This window comes from Electrophorus electricus, chromosome 7 (genome assembly GCF_041902795.1).
Source record: "Electrophorus electricus isolate QZ-2024a chromosome 7, ASM4190279v1, whole genome shotgun sequence".
In the NCBI taxonomy this organism is placed as follows: Eukaryota; Metazoa; Chordata; class Actinopteri; order Gymnotiformes; family Gymnotidae; genus Electrophorus; species Electrophorus electricus.
The window spans coordinates 8,148,444-8,174,412 of NC_137503.1; the positions used below are offsets into that span (position 1 = coordinate 8,148,444).

Consider the following 25,969-nt stretch of genomic DNA (forward strand, 5'->3'; position numbering starts at 1 on the left):
ATCATAGTCAGGTCTCCATTGGCAGGGCCCGACCCTGATCTTAGCAAGTCAGGATGACGCTGCAGTTTTATAAAATCCCTATCGTCAGCACACCCACACACACACACACACACACACACACACACACACACACACAAACACACAGACACACACACACACACACTCATACACTCACACACTCACACACATACACTCACACGCACATAAACTCACACTCATACTGAAAGAGTAACAGAATGAAAAAACACTCACACACCACCACTGCAGTCTTTACTGATCCAGCTTAGCCAACCACAGACTTGGATTCTCCTAGCTATGCACTGATTGGCTGAGTTGCATTACCTGCTACAACATTATTGGATAGCTATTCAGCACTTGGCACATGCGGTCCAACCGAACTGAATCTGTCCCTCTAAACTGGGTCAAGGTGACCTAGACATCACACATACAGCCAGACTATGACAGGAAACTCTTGTGTAAGTATGTGTAGGCAAGAGGAGAGAAAGCAATAGAGGTAATGAGAGAGCGAGAGGGTGGGGGAGAGAGAGAGAGAGAGAGAGAGAGAGAGAGAGAGAGAGAAAGAGAGAGCTGGAAAATGCCAGAGCAGAAACCAAAAAGGACTCAGTGATGAGTATGCCCTGCTTTTCCATATCATTTCCACCCTCCTCTGGGTCCATACGCCTATCTGTTCCTCGTTTTTGTATTCCTGCACATGCCTGATAGAGTGGCTACCTTATAATTCCTGTCATTTTGGTAGCACATTCTACATACATATCAATCTTTTTTTTTACATGAGTACTGATATTACAGTTGCTCCATCCTTTCTTGTGTCATAAGTGTGTAAGCAGCATATACAGTAGGTATACAACAGCAAGTGAATGCACACACGTGCCAGAAATCAGACCAATAAGGCAAAACATTACATCATCTCCTGGACTGCATCCATTCTCTGGCTGAGTGGATAAGCACTCAGCAGTAGCAAGGAGGCAATAAATCACAGCAGTAACTCAGCTCAACTCTGTGGCCATATACAGCTGCAGCTTAGTTCAACTCTATGGCCATATACAGCTGCAGCTCAGTTAAACTCTATGGCCATACACAGCTGCAGCTCAGTTCAACTCTATGGCCATATACAGCAGAAACTCAGCCCAACTCTATGGATACACATAGCATGAATCTGACCTTAATCTATTCATAATCTATACCTTAATCTATTCACTCTTACTCCACATTTATACACCCTTTAACTGGTAATCTTAACTTATTATATAATTTTGGTCATATGCTACACCCCTCCAATTTTAATAGTGTATATACTGTACTAACAATATAATCTTAGGTAATATGTCTAATAATTCCAGAGTCAAGAATCCCTGATTCACATTTCTCTATTAGACTGACAAAAGAATATGTATCGTCTTAAAGAGTAACTGTCTGCCTGTGGGTCTGTAGCACAGGCGTTTCCCTATGAAATGCTGCTAAAAGCATTTTTTATTATAAAATGTTGACATGCCTTAGGAATCCTGTGTGGTAAGCACCACTAAGCCTTTGGCATATAGAATGCTATATACATAGAATTTTCCACAAGCATAATTTTGGCTAATACACAAATCGATTCAGCTTACATCAACTTACTGGTGTTTTAGTTTTCCTACTCATCAACACCTCAAAATCTAAACTACAATAAAAACAGCAAATAGCTAAACATGTAAGATGGGGAAATGAACTCAATCATTTTTGAGAATAAAAATTTCGATGCTAAGAACCATCATTAGCATGCTTTCCCCTCATTTAAATACTAACATTTTTTGATTCTCACACAATTAAACAAATACCCTTTTTACTCCAACATAAAATCTACATTCTTATCCTTCCCTCTTTATTTAATGTACATCTCAGAATTCATTGTTCACACTCCCACCTCCACACTCACATCTTTGCTGTTCTCCACATCAGACTCGCTGCTGAAGTCTTCTGTGTTGAGGTTCTCGAAGTCGGACTCGCCCACAGCGATGGGCACTCTCACCGTCAGGTTGGGGTTGTGGATGAAGGACATGCGGTCCTCATCAATCATATACTTCCCCACGCTGCTGCCTATCCCGCTGGTCGTGCCATTGCCATTCTTGGGGTAGTCGATCTCCGCACGTTTGATGTCCGTGTGGTTGCCTATGATGTTCAGCTTCTTATCATACATGTCATCCAAAGGTTTGTCCTCATCCTCCAGTGGTGCTTTCTTCAGGACATGCGCCACCAGGAGACGCAAGTGGACCTTCACCCAGGCAATGCCCTTCTTGATGCGGATGATTGAGATTTGCAGGTTGTTCATCTCTCCATCATCGTCCGTGGCTGCCAAGTTATCAGCACTGAATGAGCTCAGCAACAAAGCCAGGAACAAATTCAGCACCTAGAATACAGAAGAGGAGACCTTTATCCATCCTGATCACAGAGAGTCTTAATACAACCAAAGCGCCACACTCGGTAAGAGAATAAAGAGAAGAGAGAGCAAGAAAATTAATGCAAGCACTTGGATAAGCAAGGACAAGCAGATAAATGTGGAGGCAATTCAGAAACTCACCACTAAGTTTCCAATGACCATGACCATCATGAAGACAATGAGGCACATGGACTGGCCGGCCACCTCCATGCAGTCCCACATGGTCTCGATCCACTCGCCACACAGCACACGGAACACAATCAGGAAGGAGTGGAAGAAGTCGTTCATGTGCCAGCGGGGCAGATCGCAGTCCGGGGCGATCTTGCACACACAGTCCTTGTAGCTCTTGCCAAACAGCTGCATGCCCACCACGGCGAAGATGAAGACGATGATGGCCAACACAAGGGTCAGGTTCCCCAGGGCGCCAACCGAGTTTCCAATGATCTTGATCAGCATGTTCAGAGTTGGCCAAGATTTAGCCAGCTTGAAGACCCTCAGCTGAGTGAGAACAGAGCAAAAAGAGAAGTTTGTCTTCAAGGAATGGGGAAAATGCTGCATTTGTGATGCTGTATGCCAGATTATCTCAATTTCCAAGAAAGATTTTCAAATATAGAGATGCATCAAAATGCTTGCAAAATGCATGGTGCTTATTCTGTAAATAATTAAAGGGTTAATGGTCAAAACTGAAATATTTGGGTCAGAGGATTGGACATGACCTAATGAATCATAGTGACTCATTAAAAAAGTGTAGATACACATGCATATACACACACACTCACCAATCTGAAGGATCTGAGCACTGATAGCCCTTCCACATCAGCCAGCCCCAGCTCTACCAAACTCAGGCTAACAATGAAGCCATCAAAAATGTTCCAGCCCTCCTGGAAATAGTAGTATGGGTCCATCGCTATCAGCTTTGCAAACATCTCAGCTGTGAAAATACCTGTGAACACCTGAAATAAGAAACAAAGAAAGAGATTAAGGCTACATTTATATTACAAGCCTCATGGCTCCATTCTGATTTTTTGCTCAGATAAGATTTGCCTATTTTGACAGTTCACATTCATAATTACAAGTGACTTGTATCTGTAATGTGAACACATCTGCCTTCCAAGATGGTGCACATTGATACATTTTATATACAAGTCACCTGCATCACCAACAAAAAAAAAAAGTCTTGTTTGTGAGATGACTCATGGTATTAACACCGGCAAAATGGGCATGCTAGCATTATGTATTTATGTCTTGCATTTTGCTCTGGAGAGCTGTACAGTGCTAAGCACATGTGCATGTGCATAGGAAAAAAGCCACATGAATTCCAATCTGACTACTCTCATTCAAGTTGTATGGCCAGGAGTGGATGAAAACCAAACTATACGCTTAGGCACAAATGGTTTGTGGATGGTGAAAAACTGCATAGACTTCACTGCAAAATATCTATTCTAATCTTGACTACCTTTGACTACTGTGCCTACCTTTTCCAGTAGTTAATGTCACTGTAGCCTGATCCACCATCTGTTTAACATGTTTAGAAATGATCATCATTCTACAAGATTCAGTCTTGGTGTTACTGAGATACCCTGCCCTGTGTGAGACTGTGATCTATAAATATCAAATTTAAACAACATAAGGATGACCCATTTTACATCAGAAGGAGAGAAATGGAGCTAAAAGATTAATAATTTATTGGACCTTGGAAATGTCTTCATAGGACACCATTTGTAAATATATACATGTATACCCAGAAAAGCAAAATTAACCTAGAAAGAAAACAAAGATTTACCTTCCCTGCATCTTTAAAATCAGTTCTGATTCAGGGTGACATGCTATATTGTTATAATGTAACAGAGGCTTATCAGTGATGCTCAGTACTCTGAGGTGAGTGCATCAATAAATGAAAGAAGAGCTCTTTAAGGCAAGCTTCTTCTTCATTGTTAGTCTGAATGTACAGTAGCAAAAGAGCACAAGCCACAGATGGAATCAGAGAATCAGGGGAGGCAGGCCAGTACTGACTTTACTCTACAGAGGCTGAGGCAAAACAAGAGAGAAAGAAGGACGAGGCAAAAAGGGAATTAGAACACAGTAGGGAATGGACAAAGAACAAAGACAAGGAAACTGAAGCAAGCCAGGGGAATTCCATTAAGTTCCATGAAACATCTATGCCCACCAATAGGTGATAAACACAGTCCAGACTACTCAAAACCTTTATTCACACATGTGGCTCCACCATGTTCTGGTTCCTGGCATGAAGCTGTACCCTGCTAAGCCCCTCCCCCTTCCATTCAGCCAAAATTAGAGAAAAGGCACAGGTCCCAGCAGCCCAAGTATAAGGCCCTGTGATCAGCAGAAGATGATGCAAGGTCAGGGCTTTGAATCACCACCATTATGTAATCACCACAAAATGCCTTAATTCAGTGATGATAAACCATCTAATTAGAAAGGCTTCCTTGGGGTGCTGTGGGAAGGAACACTTCAAGGATACTGTGACAATAATACACTGACCCCATCATTCAAACCATATGAGCTGTGAGCAATGAGCACACAGTCAAGCCATGAGCAAGGAGTAATGCTATTAACAGCTGTGCTGTTAAGTGACCGTGCTCCATTCTTGCTCTGAGAATGGGAGACTGGTCATGGTGCTGGTGTAAGAATGTAGCTTGTTAGCATTGTAGAGGAAATGATTAAGCATTTAAGTAAGAAGTCAGGTTCACAGAAAAAATAAAACCAAGTGGCACTTGTCTGCTCTAAAATAAACTGATTTTAATAGAAACTGTATAAATTGTAAATTAATGACCTTATGCATATTTTGCAAAGAGGTTAAGAAAAATCTTACCAGGTTTCCATCAGATAGCACTTTCTCAAATTGTGGCGTCATAGGGTAGTGTTCCATGGCCATGAAGACTGTGTTTAACACAATGCATATTGTGATGGCTAAGTCCACAAACGGGTCCATCACTATTAGGTTCACTATCTCCTTTACTTTCACCCAAAGTGGACAACACTCCCAGATCAGAAATGTGTTGGCAAACTTGTACCAGCATGGTGGACACTTCCTCTGAGACTCTTCCAGCTCTACAGGACAAACAGCAGAGAAAAAGCAAGAGTTAAAAACACTAATGGACTGCTTATTGGGAAAGATTTAAATGCTGAAGCAGGTGGTGGTTTGAACAAGAAAGCAGTACCCTCCACTAGTGTGTTAGTGATGACAGTCATCGCACTGTTAGCACGATCTTTCCTTCCAAAAGACGTATTGAGCTGGTCCACTGACACCATGAGAGAGCCTGAGTGTTTCCTCTTTATATCCACCTCCGTGGTCTGCCAAATGATAGGGAAGAGAAGACAGGAGAGTGTGAGGGGCCTGATCAAAAATATGCATATTCACCAAACATTCACACAGTGACAAATGGGCATAAAATAAAGACATGTAAAAACTACCAAGTAACTTCACCATCCTAAGATTGCCCTGCTTTAAGATCTGGGATTTTGTTCTGTCATGGACACCTTCTTCCTCTCACTCACTCACTGTCAACCACTAAACTTACTACAACTTAATTCTAAATCTCACACAATACCCCTAATGGCTTCACTGTTATATAATAATAGCAGTACTAGTGTTATAGTAAATAAGCCTGAAGTACTGATATTAAAGTACCCATGTGAAATAAAGATCTGCTCAAGTTTAATTTTGAAGCCATTTTCAGTTGAGATCAAAATACATGCCTTTCAGTGACTAAGTGGGCATTTTTCCAACTACAACTGTTATTCCACTACAATTCATAGACAGTATTTCTACAAATGCTCCATTATCTAATGGAACCTCAAGTTGAGAGCTCTATCTTTAGCTCTATAATAACAGCTTTGCAAAATATGGGACTCTAAATTAGATTAGTTTATTGTTGTTCTCCATTACATTTAAACAAACACTTGTCCAAAAAGTCTGATGTTATCTCCACCAGCTACTCTCTGACTACTCTTTTCTGCAACAACTCCAGAGGATAGCTTTTTCTTTCATCAGCCAGGCTACTAAACTCTAATAATATGTGAAGGCAAGGCAACTAGACTCCACTCCTTCTTCAAGCACAACATCACCATGCAAAGACATGCATTCAGTAAGACCAGAGGCAAATTCAAACAAGACTAAGGCCCAGTTTCCACTTCCACAACTTTATCCTCTTATAAAAATTCATTAAAATCTTACATTCATCTCCTTCATTCAAACTCTTACTCATGTATTTTTTTGTAGGTTTGTAGCATCAATATCAAACATTTAGTTACAGTTCTGGAAATGAATGCATGAATGAAAGAATGACAGGATTTGTGAGCTATAACTATAAACTGAAATGATTAGTTCATAATCTAACTGTCCAATCATTACCAATTGATGATTTCAATAATAACTTAGATCAAATGAATTTCATGTATCTTTTTTGTGTTGGGCTAATTCTTGATCAGTAATAATTTTTTCATTAAGCTGTTATATCAGCTCAACAAATAGGACAGCGCAATGTAGATTCAATCAGAGTACAGACTTCCTCAATTAACTGTACGATGATCATGGATAAGCTCTGTGGAAGCTGGGCCCAATATCATGCATCAACCAGAGAAGATAAAGGCATTGCCTAAATAGAGAGTATAAGGATGTCAATCTACCATGCTAACTAAGATGAAAGAGAATGCTGTTATTGGAAAGGTTAGGAAAATTTTATCTTGCATCACGCTTTTTTGGGAGGGAGAATGAAGACTGAAACAAGAGGAGAAGGCCAGCAGACAGGCCCTCAAGTTGCATTGCATATTCATAGAAGAGGTAGACATGGTGAATACAGGGAGGAAATCCATAATGGTGGACTTTGAGCTTAAATGGACCTTGTTAGAATAGGACAGGACTTTGCTAGGTTAATTAATAACCATCTATATTTGTCTCTTGATTGTCTTGGCCATTTGAAGAACATTATCAAAAAGAAGTTAAAGTAATTGAAGTGTGATATGCCCAAGATTAAAGGGGGGTTGTTCGAGATGGGGAGCATAAGCAACAAGAGAACTCTCTAAATTGTCTTTTCTCATTGGTCGTGCCATTCATAGCAGCATACTGCGGGCAGGGTTTGGGGACTGATGGGGTTGTTCAGAACTTATCATAACTTGCACGGGACTAAAAATAGAGAGGAGAGAGGAGAGGAAACCATTAAAAATAGAAAAGGGGAGTATAAACCAAGATCAGAAATTTAGACCAGAAGATGAAATCAAGGCCAAAAGTTAGAAGGTCAGGAAAAAAAGGAATGAGGAATAAAGGCCATTGGTGTCATGCCTATACTGTGAACCTTCCCCCTGTGGACGTCCTTACACTGTCATCAGAGGCTGCCTTATCTATTTTCACCTCAGGCAGAAGCCGACCAGGCCCTGGCCCAATCAGAGACACCACGCCATTGCAGTCCACCGTGCTGTTCCGCTTGCAACCAGAGTGTGGTGCCAGCGGGTTGATACGTGAGGAGCCCTGGCTGTAGCCGCTGTAGCTGTTGCGTCGGTACGGGATGAAGAGAGAGCCACGGCGGTCCTCGCTCTCCTCCACTGTGCTGTGCTCGTCGTCAGCAAACTCGTTCTCAGAGCCCACATCCCGCGAGCGGCCTTTAAAGCTGAAGATGCTGCTCCGGCTGTTGTGCCGGGACATGAAGGGTGAGCCGGGGATGCTTAACAGAGACTAGAGTTCGGGTGGGAAGCACACACACACACACACACACACACACACACACACACACACACACACACACACACGCACACAAATATGGTGAGACTGTGACAAAAGCTTCATTTTGATCAGCTTAATTAACTAAATGTTTCCTCTCCTATAGGACAGCAGTTACTTCTTAGCAGATCAAAAACATTTACAAAGAAAGACATGAAACCCACAACCTGCTATTGTTTTAGAAGCAGATGACAATGCGTACCTACTGTGATTTGTAATAATCTATTTTTGGTACCTTCTTTGATTTTTCATGGTGGCAAATAAACTAAACATCTAACTTTAGATGACTGCTTGCTGATTGTCACTGATGAGGCACCGTTTGATTTCAGCTGGTACACAGTGGGTGTACTGAGCCTCGGTTTTCAGCTAAAATGCTATGACACTAAAATTCTAATACTGTATGTTAGCTAATATTGGTTCAGAACTTCTAGCAAAAAACTGCAGTTTTTCACTCCCAGCTGACATCCACAGACGTCACAGAGTTCTAGATGAAAATCAGTACTATTGCAGAGTGTTAGCTGCTAGATAAGATTCACTGATAGTGCAGAATGCTGGATGCTAGCGCAGGCATTTTTTGCTGCGGTGGGTCTGAATGGCCTCTCTCTAATGGGGTGGTTGACCACTGCAGACTCAGTACAACAGAGACAGCCCAAGCACCCTCTCAGCAGAGACTATTTCACTTATAGAGAAAAGTGGGTTTGATCTGGTTAAGTGGTCAGATCTGCATTGCTGCACTAGCAAATATGAGAGGAGGCATCAAGAAACAGGCCTAGTACAGTAGTACATCCAATGTTTGCGAGAGAAAGCAAACTAACAATTTGTGATTATGGATATGATATGCATAGAGTCATAAAAAACATAGCTAGACAAGATTAGGTGCAATTTAATTCCAATAATGATCTAATAAAAACACACTTTTCAAAAATACCTGAGTAGCAGAGGAGAAATGATACTGAATGCATGACATCCCCAAACGATGCCTAGTTTGCCTCCACAAAAGCATACAGACACATGCTTGCATTGGAAACAGGTGTTTATGCCCTTAGGGTCTGGCTATCAATTAAACCGTTTTCATAACCACACACATCACAAATGGAGATTATAGAAAACAGTTATTGGCCAATTCTCTTGTAACATGTCATTAAGCAAGCACTTTGAAATGTATATTTGCACAGACATCACAGATACATGAATAACTATTGCTATAACTAGCACAGAGAAGAGAAGAGAAGAGAAGAGAAAGAGAAAGAGAAAGAGAAAGAGAAAGAGAAAGAAGAGAAAGAGAAAGAGAAAGAGAAGAGAAAAAGACAGACAAGAAGCGGCTCTTGCAAGGCTTTCATGCAGTCTGAATCATATCTATTGGGGTTTTTTGTTTTTTTTTGGGGGGGGGGGGGGGGGGGGGGTTGTTGTTGTTTTTTTACCAGAATTACATTAAAAGGGGCAGGACACATGAGAGAAAGATGGGGAGATCTTCTAAAAAAAACAAATATAGATATTGCAGCTAGATGAATGGACAGGGGCATTTCCTCTACTCTCTGGGCCCAAGGCTGGTGCACTTTGTCTAATCGCAGATGTGAAATAGCAGATGACTCAGCAAAAATGGCCAGCAACGGCAGCTAGCAGGAGAAAAGGGGTTGGTCCTGGCTGGGAGGCCCCTCAGTTTACTACAACCAATTGACAACAGCAGCTATTAGTCACTATCAGCTAATGGACTGCAGGGTTTGCAGGAAGGACACACCTCTCCCCACTGTTATAGCCACAGCCTGGGATTACCACGCCACCTTGGTTTTGTATCAATATTATGGCCCTTTATTATCATTTATTCCCAAAGATTTTTACTTTTTTGAAAATGTGGTTTTTTTGGGTTTTTTTGTTTTGTTTTTTTAAATTGTGACAGTTTTGTGCTACGGTTGGGTTTTTTTGTTTGTTTTGTTTTTTTAAGAAAAATAGAAATATAAAAAAACTAATTTAGATCTGCATTTGTATGTTTGGAAGTTTAACTTTCAATTTTGTCTTGGTGTTTTGTTCATAGTTCCCTTTTACAGCTCAGGATGGTTGATGCTGTAATGTGGCACCTTGCACTGAAAGTGATGCTTGTCTGTATAGCTCTGTAACTGTTAGAGCATAAATAGCTTTTTATGTTAATACTCTTTTTTCACATTATGATGGCCCATTCATGACAGCTAGTCATGAATCCAATACTGGAAGCAATGGAATATTCAAGATGATTATAACTGATGTGGCTCAGTGTCAGAACCATCCATTTTTCTACCCATTGTTCTCAAGATGTTCCGTGGTCTCCTACAGTTAAACGTAAGAGCAACAGATGGCTTAAAAGCCCACAAAGACCCACAGATCCATCCAACGGGTTCTTATTGTTTGGTGTAGCGTCTCACATTAGCAGGCAGCAGACAGACACTGCCATGTACAGTGCTCCAGGTCCCTGTATGTGAATGAACTCATAATGTCATGGTCAAGAACAGAAGGTTAAGATACAGTCAGTTAATTTTTTTTTCTTCTCTGTTTAAGCAATTTGGTGTTTTTTAAATTTGAATGTCTACTTATGTTTTGAACAAACAAACCTTACCACTATATCAGAATAACACATTTATTACAGCCTTTTACAGCCACTCATTTGATTGGTTTAGCATACAGGGTGACAGGGCTGGAGCCCTATCTCCAACCTCTGACTCTGGGTTTAATATAATGTTTATTAATACAGTGTTTATTTATTTTAATATAGTACAAATAAGAAACAACTACCAGAGTTAGAACTACTCATACAGAGAACTGGACCTAGATTTAGAACATGCCTCAAGATTTTGGCCTGCAATGGCATGCTAAACACTCATCAAACAACTAAGACATAACAACCTGACTGTGTGTAAGCATCATGTGTCTTTGCCCTCTCACCTGGTTCATGATGGACGTCTTCCTGCAGAGCCTGTTGTCAGGGAAGCGGAAACGACTCCGCTTACTGCCGTCGTCCGACTCGGATTTCACCACCTTCTCGCTGTCGCCTTTCTCCTTCTCCTGTTCCTTCCTCCACTTTTTCTTCCGATTCCGACGCTCCTTGGCACTCTTGGAGCTTAACTTGGACACCTCAGAGGAGCTGCGGGAGAGACGTCCTCCTCCATCGTCCTCCACGGCGTCCTCCGATACTGTCCCTGCTGACGTGGCCATGGCATTGGCCTGAGTGAGACAGAGATTGTGGATATAATGAGAGGAAGGTAGAAAAAGCACTGGGGGGAATAGAAAAGTGGGCCATGATACATAATACTCATGCATAACATGCATCTGGACTTAGATTATTCTCCTTAGAATGTGCGTATTTTTACATTTATTTGCATGCGTGCGTTTGTGTATCTGTGTGTGTGTGTGTGTGTGTGTGTGTGTGTGTGTGTGTGTGTGTGTGTGTGTGTGTACATGCCTGAGCCTCCTCTTGCTGTTTCTTGAGCTGTTCCAGCATAGCTTTAAACTCCGCCTCTTTCTGTTCAGCCTCCACCATGGTGGCCTGGTTCTGCTCCTCATAAGCCATGGCTACTACAGCCAAAATCAAATTCACCAAGTAGAAGGAACCCACGAAGATCACCAGCACAAAGAAGATCATGTAGGTCTTCCCTGCTGCCCGCAAAGTCTAGGAGAGATTAAATAAGCTTTAGGAGAGACCACATTTAAGTGATGTTTGAGTGCAGCAGAGTGGTGTGGATGTCTCCTTGTTAGGATAAGGGAAAGGCCGACATGAAAACAAAAGAAATTTAGAAGGTGGTGCATGTCCCAAACAGCTTTTGTAAAAGGTTCATTCAAAACTATACCACCTAACTTATACAGTAGAGCTATGGACAAAAGTAGAGGAGCAGAGGTAAGAGGAGTGAACACACCAGCTGGTACAGGTTTTCCCAAAAGTCCTGTGTCATGAGTCGGAAGAGAGCCAGGAAGGCCCACCCAAAAGAATCAAAGCTGGTGTAGCCATAGTTGGGATTACGGCCGGCTTTCATGCAGGTGTAGCCCTCTGGACACCGCCTGTAATACACACATTCCACAAGCGTACAGTAACATGCCAGTCTGGTGCAAAAATGAAAAATAGGATTTAGAAATGCATATTGTAATTTAATGATGTTTTTAGAAAAACCTCTGAATCATACCTACTTTAAAAGGTCTTTGCTTTAATTATCTGAGTGTGTGTGTGTAATTTTATGCATGTATGTATGCGTATGTGTTTGTAAGCCTTACCCTGAATCTGAGCTGTTTCCACACAGCAAAGCATCCAACATTCCAGGCAGGAAGTAGAAGTTGGCTGAAACAGGAAAAGATGTTTGTTAATAACTGACCAGATTTCACGTTCCTTCTTTGAAGTGAGGGAAACTTTGTTCATTAAACCACCTGTCTGACTTCCTTAGTATTTCAAACTCAGAGGAGAAACATTCACTCACTGTCGTTCATGATATATTCTCCAAAGTCAAAGCCCCTGCTCCCATTGGACAGGTAGGTGACCGTGAGGTTGCTGATTGGCCAGTAAACACACTTTTGTCGGAGGTTGCCCATAAAGAGCTGGAGACCAATGAGGGCGAATACACTCAGGCAAAAGACAGTCAGAATCATGACATCAGACAGCTTCTTCACTGACTGGATCAGAGCCCCCACAATGGTCTTCAGTCCTAGAAGAAGATGAACACACACATACTGTGGTGTTGTATCTGCTCAACACACACGCCTTTCTGGTTACCTGGCTATTGACACACAAAGCATATTAGTATATTTGAAAATACCCATACTGTACTTACCTGTGAAGATTACATATATAGCATACTATGCATATGCATAGAATTTTTAACTCACCAAAATACACAGACATTCAGTCATACAACTGCAATCCTCCAAATACACCTTATATTTTACTATGAATGCACCTGCCTCTTTGGCTCATAGATGTACACACTGAGTTACAGAAATTATCCTAAATATCTTTGCAAAACTGAAAAATTAAATCAAAATGCATACACAGATGTATGAAATCCAGCCTAAACAGTGCATTATAAGTCTAGACTAGACTAAACTAGACTGATCTAGACTGACCTATAGAGTTTGATGGTAATGAAAACTTCCAACGTTTAGGTTATTGTGGTTACTGTTTTGTACCATTATACATTTTAGATTGCAGTTACATTAGAGGGGTTCCTTACCCCTTTAGTCTAGATTAAACTAGATCAGGTAGATGGAGATGAGCTTTGAACACCACCCAGCTGCTCATTCCAGATTGTACCTTAAGCTCAGAAACTAACGAATCTAAAGGAAATCTCTTCAAATATGGACAAACACAAAAGTGAACGAACAATAATAAGTGTGGATTGGACTAATTATGTAAACAACTCAAATGCTAATTTTATTGCCCCAGAATAGTGTGGAATCGTTTTAGTTTTAAAACTGATGGACTGATAGCAAAAAAAAAATAAATTAACAAAGTGATATAAACAACAAAGGAAAGATTTGCAGATAATAAATTGTACAACAGCAAACAAATTGCATAAAATTCTTTCTTACACCATTACAAAAATCTATTTTATTATTATGATCACATTATTGAAATTTTCATATCATGCAACTCTTGACTGCTTGAGCTGAGCTCACAAGAAATAATAGTGTACAATATAAAAAAATACTTTCTTCTTTCCTCATTACAAGCATATCTCTCTCCCTTGCTCACAAAACCATATGCACATACACATCAGAAAAAATTCAAGGGGTTTCTGATTGTTTCACACAGACAAATGCAAGACTAAAAACGTCTGGCCCTCCTAATGGATTCTCCACACAACACAAAATTAATATCACCCGAAGATGAAATTGGTTATTTTATATAAGTTAAAGGGATTTTATTATTTATTAATTACCCAAAGAAACTCATTAGTACCATTTTGAAATATAAGGGGTAGACAAAATGACAGATTTAAATAAACAACAATTCTAAATATTAGAATATTTGGTATAATATTCTACATTTAAATAAATATGCTTATTAATTTAGTCTCTGTATATAGGGTGCATAATAAAGACTTTGTATATATTCTGTATATTTTATTTCTGGGAAAACGAAACTCAAATCAAAATGAATGCATACATAAGGACACATGTAAAATATGCACTTACATAACTAACTACAGGAAGGCGTGACCATGGGTTTAAACGAAACCCCATACAGTCCCTGAGGTAAACTGTCTGATCAAACCAAAGTTAGGATTCTTACGTAAGGTAAGGGTGTTTTGTATATCACACTAATAAGTATGTGATCCCCAATAAATAATATAGTATGTCAAATAAAAACATTTTAACTCGGTCTTTTCATATTTGTAGTGTTTTTTAGGGAAATTGCACTGTTTAGATGCCGGTGTCTTAACGCTCATGTCACGAATTATTTTACTTTGTTCTCTCATTCACTCTCTCTCTCCCTCTGTCCCTCTCTCCAAATGTTCTTTTTTTGGACATTATTAGAATTTCTCAACACATCAGTTTTGTGGGGCTAGCAAGACTCTGTGGGGCCTCCAATTGGCATTTGAGAGACCTTAATCTTACAAATGAATTAAAATGGGAAATATTACATATAAAATAATATAATATTATATATATATATATATATATATATATATATATATATATATATATATAATATTATATTTTATATAAAATATATATTTATATATATATATAAATAATATTATATTTTATATAAAATATATATTGATATATTTTATATAAAATATAAAATAATTCACATTTCAATTACATTTAATGTCTCGTCTATGCCTAAATCTGTTTTTATTTGGTGTTTCCATTTTAATGTACTGCTTCTGAGCCTTTCAGCAAAATCAGTGGAAGTCTACAGGATCATTTAACTAACTAGCTTTTTCACATGCAGATTTCGACTGAGTTATCATTTTGTACTCAGGCTAGATTTACATTACATTTATGTATGGAGACCAAATAATTTTGTAAAAGTTATTAAAGAATTTGTTTTTTGACCTATTGTTGGTATATATCCCCTTGTATGTTAGCAAAGGATCTTTAGTATTACACAATGGCAGAAGAAAAGTACAAATAAGGTTTTCAATATACAGTTTGTAAAACCAAATTATTATATGAAATCAAGATCTGAGTATATGTACTAAATTATATATACGTTGCAGTCATTGTTAAAACATGTAATATTTACACTTTGATGTAAGAGGGAAAATGGTACTGATAGATTTTGCTAAGTTTGTAACATAAGAAAAAAGTTGAACTGACCAGAAAGAAAAGTACAGTTGTCAGCGTCAGCATTATGACGAGCAACAGGACAATGTGGACGTTACATGAAAACAGCTGAATTCAGCATCTATCTGTGCAGCATACAGACGCATTTATAAAAAGGCTGAAATGCAACCCCCCACCCCCCAAAAAAATAAAAAACCTTGGCAGAATTATTTGGAATATGCTCATGCTGTTTTCATATATACCTTACAAATGTAATGCTGAAAATAGGCTGGTTATCATCTAAATGCTCACTTTCCCTGGCTTTAGCTTAGATTCGAATGTAACAGTTAATGTCAAATACCAGTTATACCTAATTTTATACTTGAAGTGCAAACCAAGATTGAACTTGGTATAACTGAAGTATAATTTGGTTCATGACATAATCTGAAACTATCATTTGGATCATGACTTAATCATATTGCGTGGAGGCCCTGAAGAGTCGCAAGATGAACATCTTAAATATACACTGAAAATATATATTCAATAATTAACACATCAGCAAAACAGATAACAGAGCAGCACCACACACATAAATGCAGAGAGCCAACACAGAGAGGAAGAGGAGAAGAGGACAGGCAAAGGGAGGAAGGAACACATGCAGGACATTTAAACGCCAAGGCTGAAGGCAGCAACATCATCATCACCTCATCATTACGGTGACAATGCTCTTTTAACCAATCATTTGTATCCGGAGAACACTTTATCCCATTGCTTCCCAGCTAATTTCCTCTTTTCTGTTGTTGTAGAGACACCAGATGAATGAAGAATTCCACTGTAAAAATGTCCATTGTCAGAGGAAGTCCACATTTGGGCACACACTACTTCAGATGTGTAATGGCATCTGTGTGTAAATGTGTGTGTGCTGACACACATTTGTGGACATTAAACTTCGGCTATAAATTTGCTAAATTAACAAATCTCAATCTCTCTCTCTCTCTCTCGCTCTCTCTCTCTCACTCTCTCTCGCTCTCTCTCTCTCTCTCTCAATAACACACACACACAACCCACATGATGCAACTGCAAATCCCCTCCAAGTAAACCTTATATTCTGATGTGTCTCTTTGTCTTTCCACTCCAAGTTCTTTAAAATAAGAATAAGGAGTGCTTTTAAAAACGGTATTTTGGAAAAATGTAGAAGGATGCAGAAATTCGAGAAAGCCGGTCGTAAAAAAAGAATGAATAAATAAACAAAAAGCAGGTGTCTCAGAAAGCATCATGCAGCAGAAATGTGTCAAGCTAGGCTTGGCAGTCTTGGTGAGTGAACTACATTACCCCCAAACATTTGCTACTGACACACAACAACTACATTTGGAGCCTTAATGAAATGTTCTAATTTCCAAATGTATGACATCTTACAAGACACTATGAAATGTAGATACAAATGCTGTTATGTTTTGATGAATTTAAATTGTTGAACTTTGTGTTTTTACATTAAAACGTCATTTTACAAACTATCAACATAGAAGACACAGTCATTTGAAGCTAAATAATATTTGACAAAGGAAGTACATTTATAAACAATTAATAGATAAGTGTCCCTTTGTTTTCTATTCTGTGTTTGTCCATTTCACACTGCAACACTAAATATGCCTCAGCGATCAATGTCTCCATTGTAGTAAATTACCTCATTTTAGTCCATATTTTTACATTTTAGTTGACTACATTCATGAAACATTGACTGAAATAACTGTAATTCTGTTAAACAGTGGCTTCCTTGGCCTCCTGTTGCTGATGATTTGACATCAGTGGTCAGACAGCAGACTGCAAAGCCTATCAAAAATGTATTACTACCATTTCATTAAAAATAAATAAATAAAAATAAAATAAAGGTATCGTTTCTGCAGCATCCTCTTTTCAAAAAACTGCCAAGTACGAAATGAAAAATATCAAAAAAATAAAATGAGATTGATAATCGTAAGAATAAGAGTAATCAATATGAGTCGCTTGCGTCAGCGTGGAAGCAGCTCAGCCTTCGTGTTTAAACGCATTCTCACCTGGTATGACAGAAATAGTTTTGAGAGCTCGTAGAACCCTGAAGGTTCTCAGGGCTGATACATTCCCCAGGTCCACAAACTCTGTTACATATCTGCAACAAGGGAGGATCACACACAGAACAAACACTATGACACAACACACACAGCACGCACGACACACAACGACACGCCACTACCACCGCACTACCACTGCACTGGGAGGAGGACATCACGAACAGCCTGTCCAACGGGTGGAGGAAGAAAGGAACGGAGAAGGGAGGAAGGGAGAAAAGAGGCGTGCGAGAGGCGAGACAGCGAGCGGCGCCATCTGCTGGCCCTGTGCCCTACTGGCTGCTTACCTGGGATCACAGCAACAGTTTTCAAAGCCCTCAGCACCCTGAATGTGCGTAGAGCCGACACATTGCCTAGGTTTACAAACTCTGTTATATACCTGCAGAATGAATCGCAACAGTTATCAGTTAAAGAGAGAGAGGAAAAGGGAGGGAGAGAATGATGACAAGAAGAGAAGGAGTGGGAAAGAGAAAAGAAATCAGCAACATATGGAAATAATTATAAAGTTTTTAGACAAAAATAATAAGTCGGCATAAAATGTATAAAGGTCTCTAATCTAGTTATGTGTGTTCAAACCTACAATCATTTCACTGTCAAAGATGAGTACTGGCCATATAAAATCCTGAGCAAATGAAATAAGGAATGTATTCCTGAATGTTTCTATTTGGGCTTTTAAAATTGAGCTGCAGATCACACAGCTGATAGAGAATTTAAAAAAATAACAATGATTCATAAATATTACGGTATCATGTAGATGTAAAATAAAATAACATAAAACTGTACCGCCAATAAAAAAAAAAAACAGATTTCTTTTTCTTTCTGAAATCATTAATCAAACATTTGATTCATGTTTTGTCTCTAAAGTAATTGAAAGAAATAATCAAACAAATATCCAGAACTAGGGAGTGAGGACAAAGGACGAAGAAAATATAGCAGAGCTAATAGACACAAACAAGGGAGTTAGGCATTAAACCCTGAAACAGTCCCATTTGCATTAACAGTTGTTACGCTCCTATCAATTACCTGTAAGGGATAGAACAGAAAAGACCATCACATACCCAAGCACACAAACACTTGCTCCCTGTCGCTCACACATACACACAAACACAAATAAACACACTCGCTCCCTGATGCTCACATATACAAACAAACCCAAGCACACACTCATTCCCTGTCACTCAGACATACACACAAATACTCCCTATCCATCACACATTCACTCAAACACACTCTTGCCCTCTGACCCTCAGACATACCCACAAACAAACACACACTTATTCACTCCCTATGCCTCACACACACACACACAAACACACTCTTACCCCGTCCCTCACACATACACACAAACAAACACAAATATACTCGTGTGTGCAAAAATAACCTGAGGGCTTCAGATACCTTCAACAACTTGTGCAGTGTCAGTGTTGATTTTTGTGTTGTATTTCAGGTTGCACGAAGCTTCCACAAGGTGGTGGGTTTTTTCTGCTTGCTGCCAAGAGCCCACAATACCTGCTTAAGCTTTCCATGAACATTGTCATGGTTTTCAGTAATTACAGAAATACCTAACAGCTGACATTAGCATCTCAGTGATGTCAGCAGAGGTACATGCTGCTGAGCACTGCAGGCAGTAGGCTGTCTAATGTGTGCCAGGTGTAATGTGGACGCAGTTCAGAGGGCTTTCACTTACGCCATAGAGATGACCATGAAGTCCAGCCAGTTCCAGGGATCTCTGAGAAATGTGAAGCCGTCTATACAAAAACCTCGAGCCACAATCTTTGTGAGCGACTCGAAGGTATAGATCCCTGTGAAGGTATACCTGGGAAAAGAAGGACAGTGTGAGTGTGTGTGTACGCGTGGGCATGCTCTCTACCTTTCATTGGGTAGGAAATTAAGTGGTTACAAATTTGAAGTAAAAATTATACAGAATAGAATAGAATAAAATACTTACTCTACTTGTTTGGACCATTCTGGGGGTTGGCTGAATGTCATGAATACACAGTTGGTCAAAATTGTACACATAATGATCATGCTGAAAACTGTAGGAAATAAGTCAAGGAAATCTTGGAATACACCCAGCACCATGTCATTTAATCTATTTTCGAAGATAAATTCATGATAAGCGAACTTTACTATTGTCCAGAAACCTATTCAGTACTGCAATGGTTTATAAGTTCAAAGGTCAACTTGAAAGGAAGCGTGCACTAAGGTTGTCGATTGGTGGTTTTTTTTCCCATGAGCCATCAGGAAGCAAAATAGACGCACAGAGCACCACATCTTTGAAAGACTTTAAAAACATCTCCTGCCTCGTGTATAACAGGAAGTGCTTTATATGAAAAGTCTAACATAGTGTTACGCTTAATTGTTAAGAAAATCAACACTGATCATTATATTAAATGAAAATTAGTCATATACATATTCCTAACACAGAATCAAGTAGTTTGATTAATACTTAGAATGAAAACTATAAATAAAGTTTATTACATATAATATGAAATGCAGAATAGGCAAATAGGAACAGACTGGCTGGGGATGTAGATATCAGCCCCAGTAGTCATGACAAAACAGTTAATGTTGCCTAATACACTGAAAGGATATGAATGTATCAAAATTTTAATAGCTATTTGCCTAAACAGGCTAAAAGGGCTAATGATATACAACGATGGAGTGGCACTGAAACGGAAGAGCGTTTTCCCTTTATTTAGCACTATAAAGGTCTGTGAAGGGGGAAAGAGAGACAGACACACAGAGAGAAATTATTAGAATGCACACTAACAATGGAGAAGAACTTGTTCGGTGTTCAAATTGTTCAATGTTTTCACCCATTCTCACATCACATACAAACACACAACAAATCAGTGAATTGTAGCTGGAGAATGTGCATAAGTAAGAATGTGAGAAAAGCCTTCTGTAACTTGCATTTGCTTTGATATTTATTATATTGGTTACATCCATGAAAAGTACATTGAGATTTTGAAGTGAACATGAAAGCCACTATATAAATAAAGTTTACTATTATCATTAGTATTAGTGATAGTACTGGTATTAGTGGTAATGGTAGTACTGGTATTAGTGGTAGTGATAGTACTTGTATTAGTAGTAGTGATAATACTGGTATTAGTAGTAGTGGTAGTACTGGTATTAGTGGTAGTGATAGTACTTGTATTAGTAGTAGTGATAATACTGGTATTAGTAGTAGTGATAGTACTGGTATTAGTAGTAGTGATAGTACTAGTAGTAGTAGTGATAGTACTGGTATTAGTAGTAGTGATAGGACTGGTATTAGTAGTAGTGATAGTACTGGTATTAGTGGTAGTGATAGTACTGGTATTAGTAGTAGTGATAGTACTAGTAGTAGTAGTGATAGTACTGGTATTAGTGGTAGTGATAGTACTGGTATTAGTAGTAGTGATAGTACTAGTATGAGCGTTAGTGGTAGTACTGGTATTAGTGGTAGTGATAGTACTTGTATTAGTAGTAGTGATAGTACTGGTATTAGTAGTAGTGATAGTACTGGTATTAGTAGTAGTGATAGTACTGGTATTAGTGGTAGTGATAGTACTTGTATTAGTAGTAGTGATAATACTGGTATTAGTAGTAGTGATAGTACTGGTATTAGTAGTAGTGATAGTACTAGTATTAGTAGTAGTCATAGTACTAGTATTAGTAGTAGTGATAGTACTGGTAGTAGTAGTAGTGATAGTACTGGTATTAGTAATAGTGGTAGTACTGGTATTAACAGTAGTGATAGTACTGGGATTAGTAGTAGTGATAGTACTCGTATTAGTAGTAGTGATAGTACTGGTGTTAGTGGTAGTGATAGTACTTGTATTAGTAGTAGTGATAATACTGGTATTAGTAGTAGTGATAGTACTGGTATTAGTAGTAGTGATAGTACTAGTAGTAGTAGTGATAGTACTGGTATTAGTGGTAGTGATAGTAATTGTATTAATAGTAGTGATAGTACTGGTATTAGTAGTAGTGATAGTACTGATATTAGTAGTACTGATAGTACTAGTATTAGTATTAGTGATAGTACTGGAATTAGTAGTAGTGATAGTACTGGTATTAGTAGTAGCATTACACTAAGAGCCAAGTGAAGGGTAAAAAGCATTTAATTTTAGATTTTAAAAAGAAAATAGAGAGCACATAAAGAGTATATTATGCTACATTCTTTTCCATTTTTTTTATTTTTCTCTCTGCTGAAATTGCTCATTTTCTCATGTCAGTGTCGTTTGCAACAAGCTTTTGTATGACCAAATGTAAACCATTAAACCATTCCTCATGTTAAAAACTGGAAAAGAACTACAGGGAGCTCTGGAAAAGAGATGGACCACTTACTGGAACTCACAGAGGGGCACACTAATGCTAATGCTAACTGTTAGCATCACCATCAATCAGGAGCTGGAAGTTCTGACTCCAGAAAGGGGGGGGGGGGGGAGAGAGAGAGAGAGAGAGAGAGAGAGAGAGAGAGAGAGAGAAACCCTGCAAAGTTCCCTTGAGCCTATGTACTTCTACATACAGAACAAAAATTCACTTGGACTAGATCAGAACCTTTACTACTCCGCACTGAAATTCATAGAAAATTCTCACCTCACACACACACATGTGCACACGAACGCGCACAAACGAACGAATGAACACACACACACACACACACACACACACACACACACACACACAGGGAAACACCACAGAGACACGTGTAGATGAGAATCTTCCTGAAATCTAATTAGATTAAAAATAGAGCATGCAGTGAGAGAGGAGACAGAGTGAGTTCCTTTATCTAAGCCTCTCCCTTCTTCACTCCTTCAGTCTCTCTCTCTCTCTCTCTCTCTCATCAACACCTCTTCCCTTCTATTCACTGCTCTTTCTCTTTTCATCTGTGTCTTAGTCTAGTTATGCATTTGCCTTTTTGTCATCTTTCCATTGTGTAATTAAAAACCACAACACGTTTGAGCAAGATCTAAAATTGCAAGATTCATAAGCCAGACAGAACACAATATGTCCTCCATTTAAAGACATCTGTCACTGAAACACTGAATCCTAAAGCATGTCACATTTGCAAAAACTGTGAACAGCCCAGGAGGCTATGTGTGTTACTGAATACTGAGAACTGACTTCCCCAGAGTCTCTCTCTCTCTCTAACACACACACACACGCACACGCATGCGCACACGCACACACACACACGCGCACACACACATGCACACACACACGCACGCACACACACACACGCACATACACGCACGCACACACGCGCACACACACACACGCACACACACGCACACACACACACACAGACACACACATGCACGCACACACACATGCACACACACACACACACATGCACAGACACACACAGACACACACACAGTGACAGACTGTGGGCTTCCTCTGATTCCTCAAGCTCCCACACTCACAATACTGCTCTTCTCACCCAAGAGCAAAGCTGAAGAGGCATCTACCCTTTATTTCTCTGGCCTACTTACTGGAAACAAATCTCTACTTTATCACCATATTACCTGTAATTAGTATATGTGTCCTACAAAAATAATGTAGCTGGGTAGCAGGCTACAGTGGTAGCTCAGTGGTTAAGATACTTGACTAGTAATCAGAAGGTTACCAGTTCAAGTCGCACCACCACCAGGTTGCTGCTGTTGGGCCCCTGAGCAAGACCCTTAAACCTCAACTGCTCAAGTTGTGTTCAGTCAGAATTGTAAGTCGCTTTGTAAGTCGGATAAAAGCATCAGCTAAATGCTGTAAATGTAAATGCTATTTCATAAGGTTAATGAAAATATCTGATGAGCATAACTTCACAGTATAATATATAAGAATGCTTTTATTATTTGGATCATGCAATTGCTTGTTTGTCTTTTCTGCCACATGCCACAATAAAAGAGCATAGGCTTACCATAATGAAGTTCATATGAAACTATTAATGTGACACCAACAATACCCTGAACCCTTGCATGAGAAGACACCATGGACAATGATTAGCTGCTGTCTTCAGAGACAGTGAACTGCGATCTGCAGGTAGAACAGATGATGTGTGACCATGCACTGATATGCCTTTCGCACACACTCCATACACACATGCACACAAACAAATGCAAACTTTCTGATTCCAGTCTTCATTATGAAAGAGTGAAGTGCCACAAAGCTACTGAAAATATCTTCAACTACAAAGAGGCAACTGAGAGAGGGCAGGGGTGAGAGACAGAGAAAAAGAGACAGAATAGATGTAGATGCAGATGTCCCAAGCATCTGACCAAGTCTAACGGAAACTTCGAATGAAGCATAAAACTTGTGGCAGGAAAACAACACTTCTCAGACACCTTTAACAATTTACTTAAGAGACTTTATTTAAGACCAAATCTTTACTCAGGAGCATATATGCTCAGACACAAGCTTCCACTCTTTCTGAACTACTAGGAATAGCCAGCTCAGGAAAAAAAATAAAATAAAATAACTGTGATGGTGAACTGCAATGTGTAAAATCTAAGGCAGCTCAATTCACCTTAACGCACACAGTGACAAATCACTTGCACACTCATTTGATAACGTACTACCCAAATTATTACTAAATACTAATTATTACTAAATTAAATGCACTGGTTGACAAACTGAAAATGGGCAAAGGAATGATTTAGGCTAATGACTCCTTATCTGTATCATAGGGCGTATCTACCATCCTGCTTCCTGCAAAATGCTTAATTCTTTATAACTCTACACATCAGCTACTGGAGATACACACCGGGGGGGGGGGGTCATGGTTCCTTTGGGACTAATATCACATGATATATACAGAATAATTGAATAATAGACAGACAATAAAAAGGAAAGACCAGAAGAAATTGAGATAATTGGAGACAGACATGGAATGACATATTGGTTATCTGTGTGTGTGTGTGTGTGTGTGTGTGTGTGTGTGTGTGTGTGTGTGTGTGTATGCACGTGTGCGTGTATGTGTGCACGCGCGCATGTGTGTGTGTGTGTGCACCTGTGCGTGTGTGTGTGTGTGTGTGCACGTGTATGTGGGTGTGTGTGAGCGCGTGTGCGTGTGTGTGCGCGCGCGCGTGTGTGTGTGTGTGTGTGTGTGTGTGTGCGTGTGTATGTGGGTGTGTGTGTGCGCATGTGTGTGTGCGCGCGCGTGTGTGTGTGTGTGTGTGTGTGTGTGTGTGTGTGTGTGTGTGTGTGTGTGTGTGTGTGTGTGTGTACACACAGAAAAGACAGCAGAGCCTTTGCCTTTGCAAAGGAAAGAGAGACAAGAAAGGAATTTGGACAGACTTGCAAAAGGCGAAGAGAGAATGGATTATGACATACATGTGCGTGCATTCAAATGAGCGTGTTTGTGTGCTTCTGTGCATGCATGCGCATGTGTGTGTGGCTTAGTATCCTTTTTTTGCTGAGTTCACCCTCCAGCCAATATGTATTCATATTCTATTACAGGTCTCCACACTAAACTGCAAACTGAACCCAAGTCACCTCTGAGGCCATACAATTGGAAAAGGTTACAAAACCCATGTGCGCACAAGGGGGACACATATTCAGTCATCTCCTTCAGCCCTTGTGTCAGGAGGGACGCAAAGGTGCCAGAGATACATGAGATGACAATCTTACATTAAGAAGGTATTATGAAACAAAACATCCTGGGCATAATGATATATCAGGCTGTCTGAATAACAGGTCTTGAAAATAGGATTCTAAGTAGCTCTGGAGGGATAATGAACCTGTTTGAGTGTTAAAAAATTCATTTTTTTCAGGACATGACACAGTATTAAAGCAGAATGCAACTATGCACAGTCACAGCACATCAGCATAGAGCTGTCTTCATAAACATTTATTAGGATTTACAAATCCCCTATCAATGAGCTGTGCTCAGCCTGTTCTTTAAGGCTGATATTCAGTCCTAAAACAGAACCTTTCCTCTGAGGTTCCAGGTCATTTTCTCCAGGCTTCTGTTACTGTTCAGTAATGCCGCAGGCTCGAACGCACTGCTTTGCTGTGGCTGCTGCTTTATGATTCATAATACCTTCATGCTAGTATGCATGAGGCTAAGCTAAGTCTCCCATTAACACAGCTAAGGATGGATCTATGGCCATTAGCAGCATGCTAAATACGCAAATGTCTCCTTAAATAGCACACACCAACACATAAACAAGAGCACCATGGCAGAGAGACAGAGGGAGAGATGTAGGAGGTGAGAGCTGGTATTTCCATAGCAATCATTATTACAAACCATAAAGGTTTAAAAGATGGAATTGTCTCCATCAGAAGACGTTTTTGTTTGGTTGTTATTGTCTTCCATGCACTTTAACCTCTAACTTCCCCCTGGTTAGCAAACACATGCAATACTGCCCATATGTTAATAATTAATGATAATTGGACAATTGACATGAAAAGTGTGTATGACGTTTTAGTTACAGCTTAAAGCCATAATTCTTTTTTACTGACCACCTCTAAAAT

General features: G+C 39.5%; 1 protein-coding gene across 6 annotated transcripts in view; it reads right to left on the minus strand.

The window, feature by feature from the left end:
• The window catches only part of scn8ab (sodium channel, voltage gated, type VIII, alpha subunit b), a 48,772-nt gene that overhangs the window by 16,155 nt on the left and 6,648 nt on the right, over positions 1–25,969 (minus strand). For 2 of the 6 annotated variants that reach the window (XM_081716852.1, XM_081716851.1), the window contains exons 1-14: positions 19,452–19,944; positions 19,191–19,319; positions 17,453–17,544; positions 12,605–12,829; positions 12,405–12,468; positions 12,053–12,194; positions 11,602–11,808; positions 11,085–11,363; positions 7,773–8,126; positions 5,617–5,749; positions 5,268–5,506; positions 3,214–3,387; positions 2,576–2,932; positions 1,934–2,404 (exon numbers count right to left, since the gene is read on the minus strand). In XM_081716852.1, the coding sequence (XP_081572978.1) occupies positions 1,934–2,404; positions 2,576–2,932; positions 3,214–3,387; positions 5,268–5,506; positions 5,617–5,749; positions 7,773–8,126; positions 11,085–11,363; positions 11,602–11,808; positions 12,053–12,194; positions 12,405–12,468; positions 12,605–12,829; positions 17,453–17,544; positions 19,191–19,319; positions 19,452–19,585 (3,000 nt within the window). In that variant the 5' untranslated portion in view covers positions 19,586–19,944. Of the gene's footprint in view, positions 1–1,933; positions 2,405–2,575; positions 2,933–3,213; positions 3,388–5,267; positions 5,507–5,616; positions 5,750–7,772; positions 8,127–11,084; positions 11,364–11,601; positions 11,809–12,052; positions 12,195–12,404; positions 12,469–12,604; positions 12,830–17,452; positions 17,545–17,790; positions 17,883–19,190; positions 19,320–19,451; positions 19,945–20,098; positions 20,218–25,969 lie in introns of those variants that run through there. The other 4 variants (XM_027030269.3, XM_027030271.3, XM_027030272.3 and 1 more) reach the window with 4 other exon arrangements.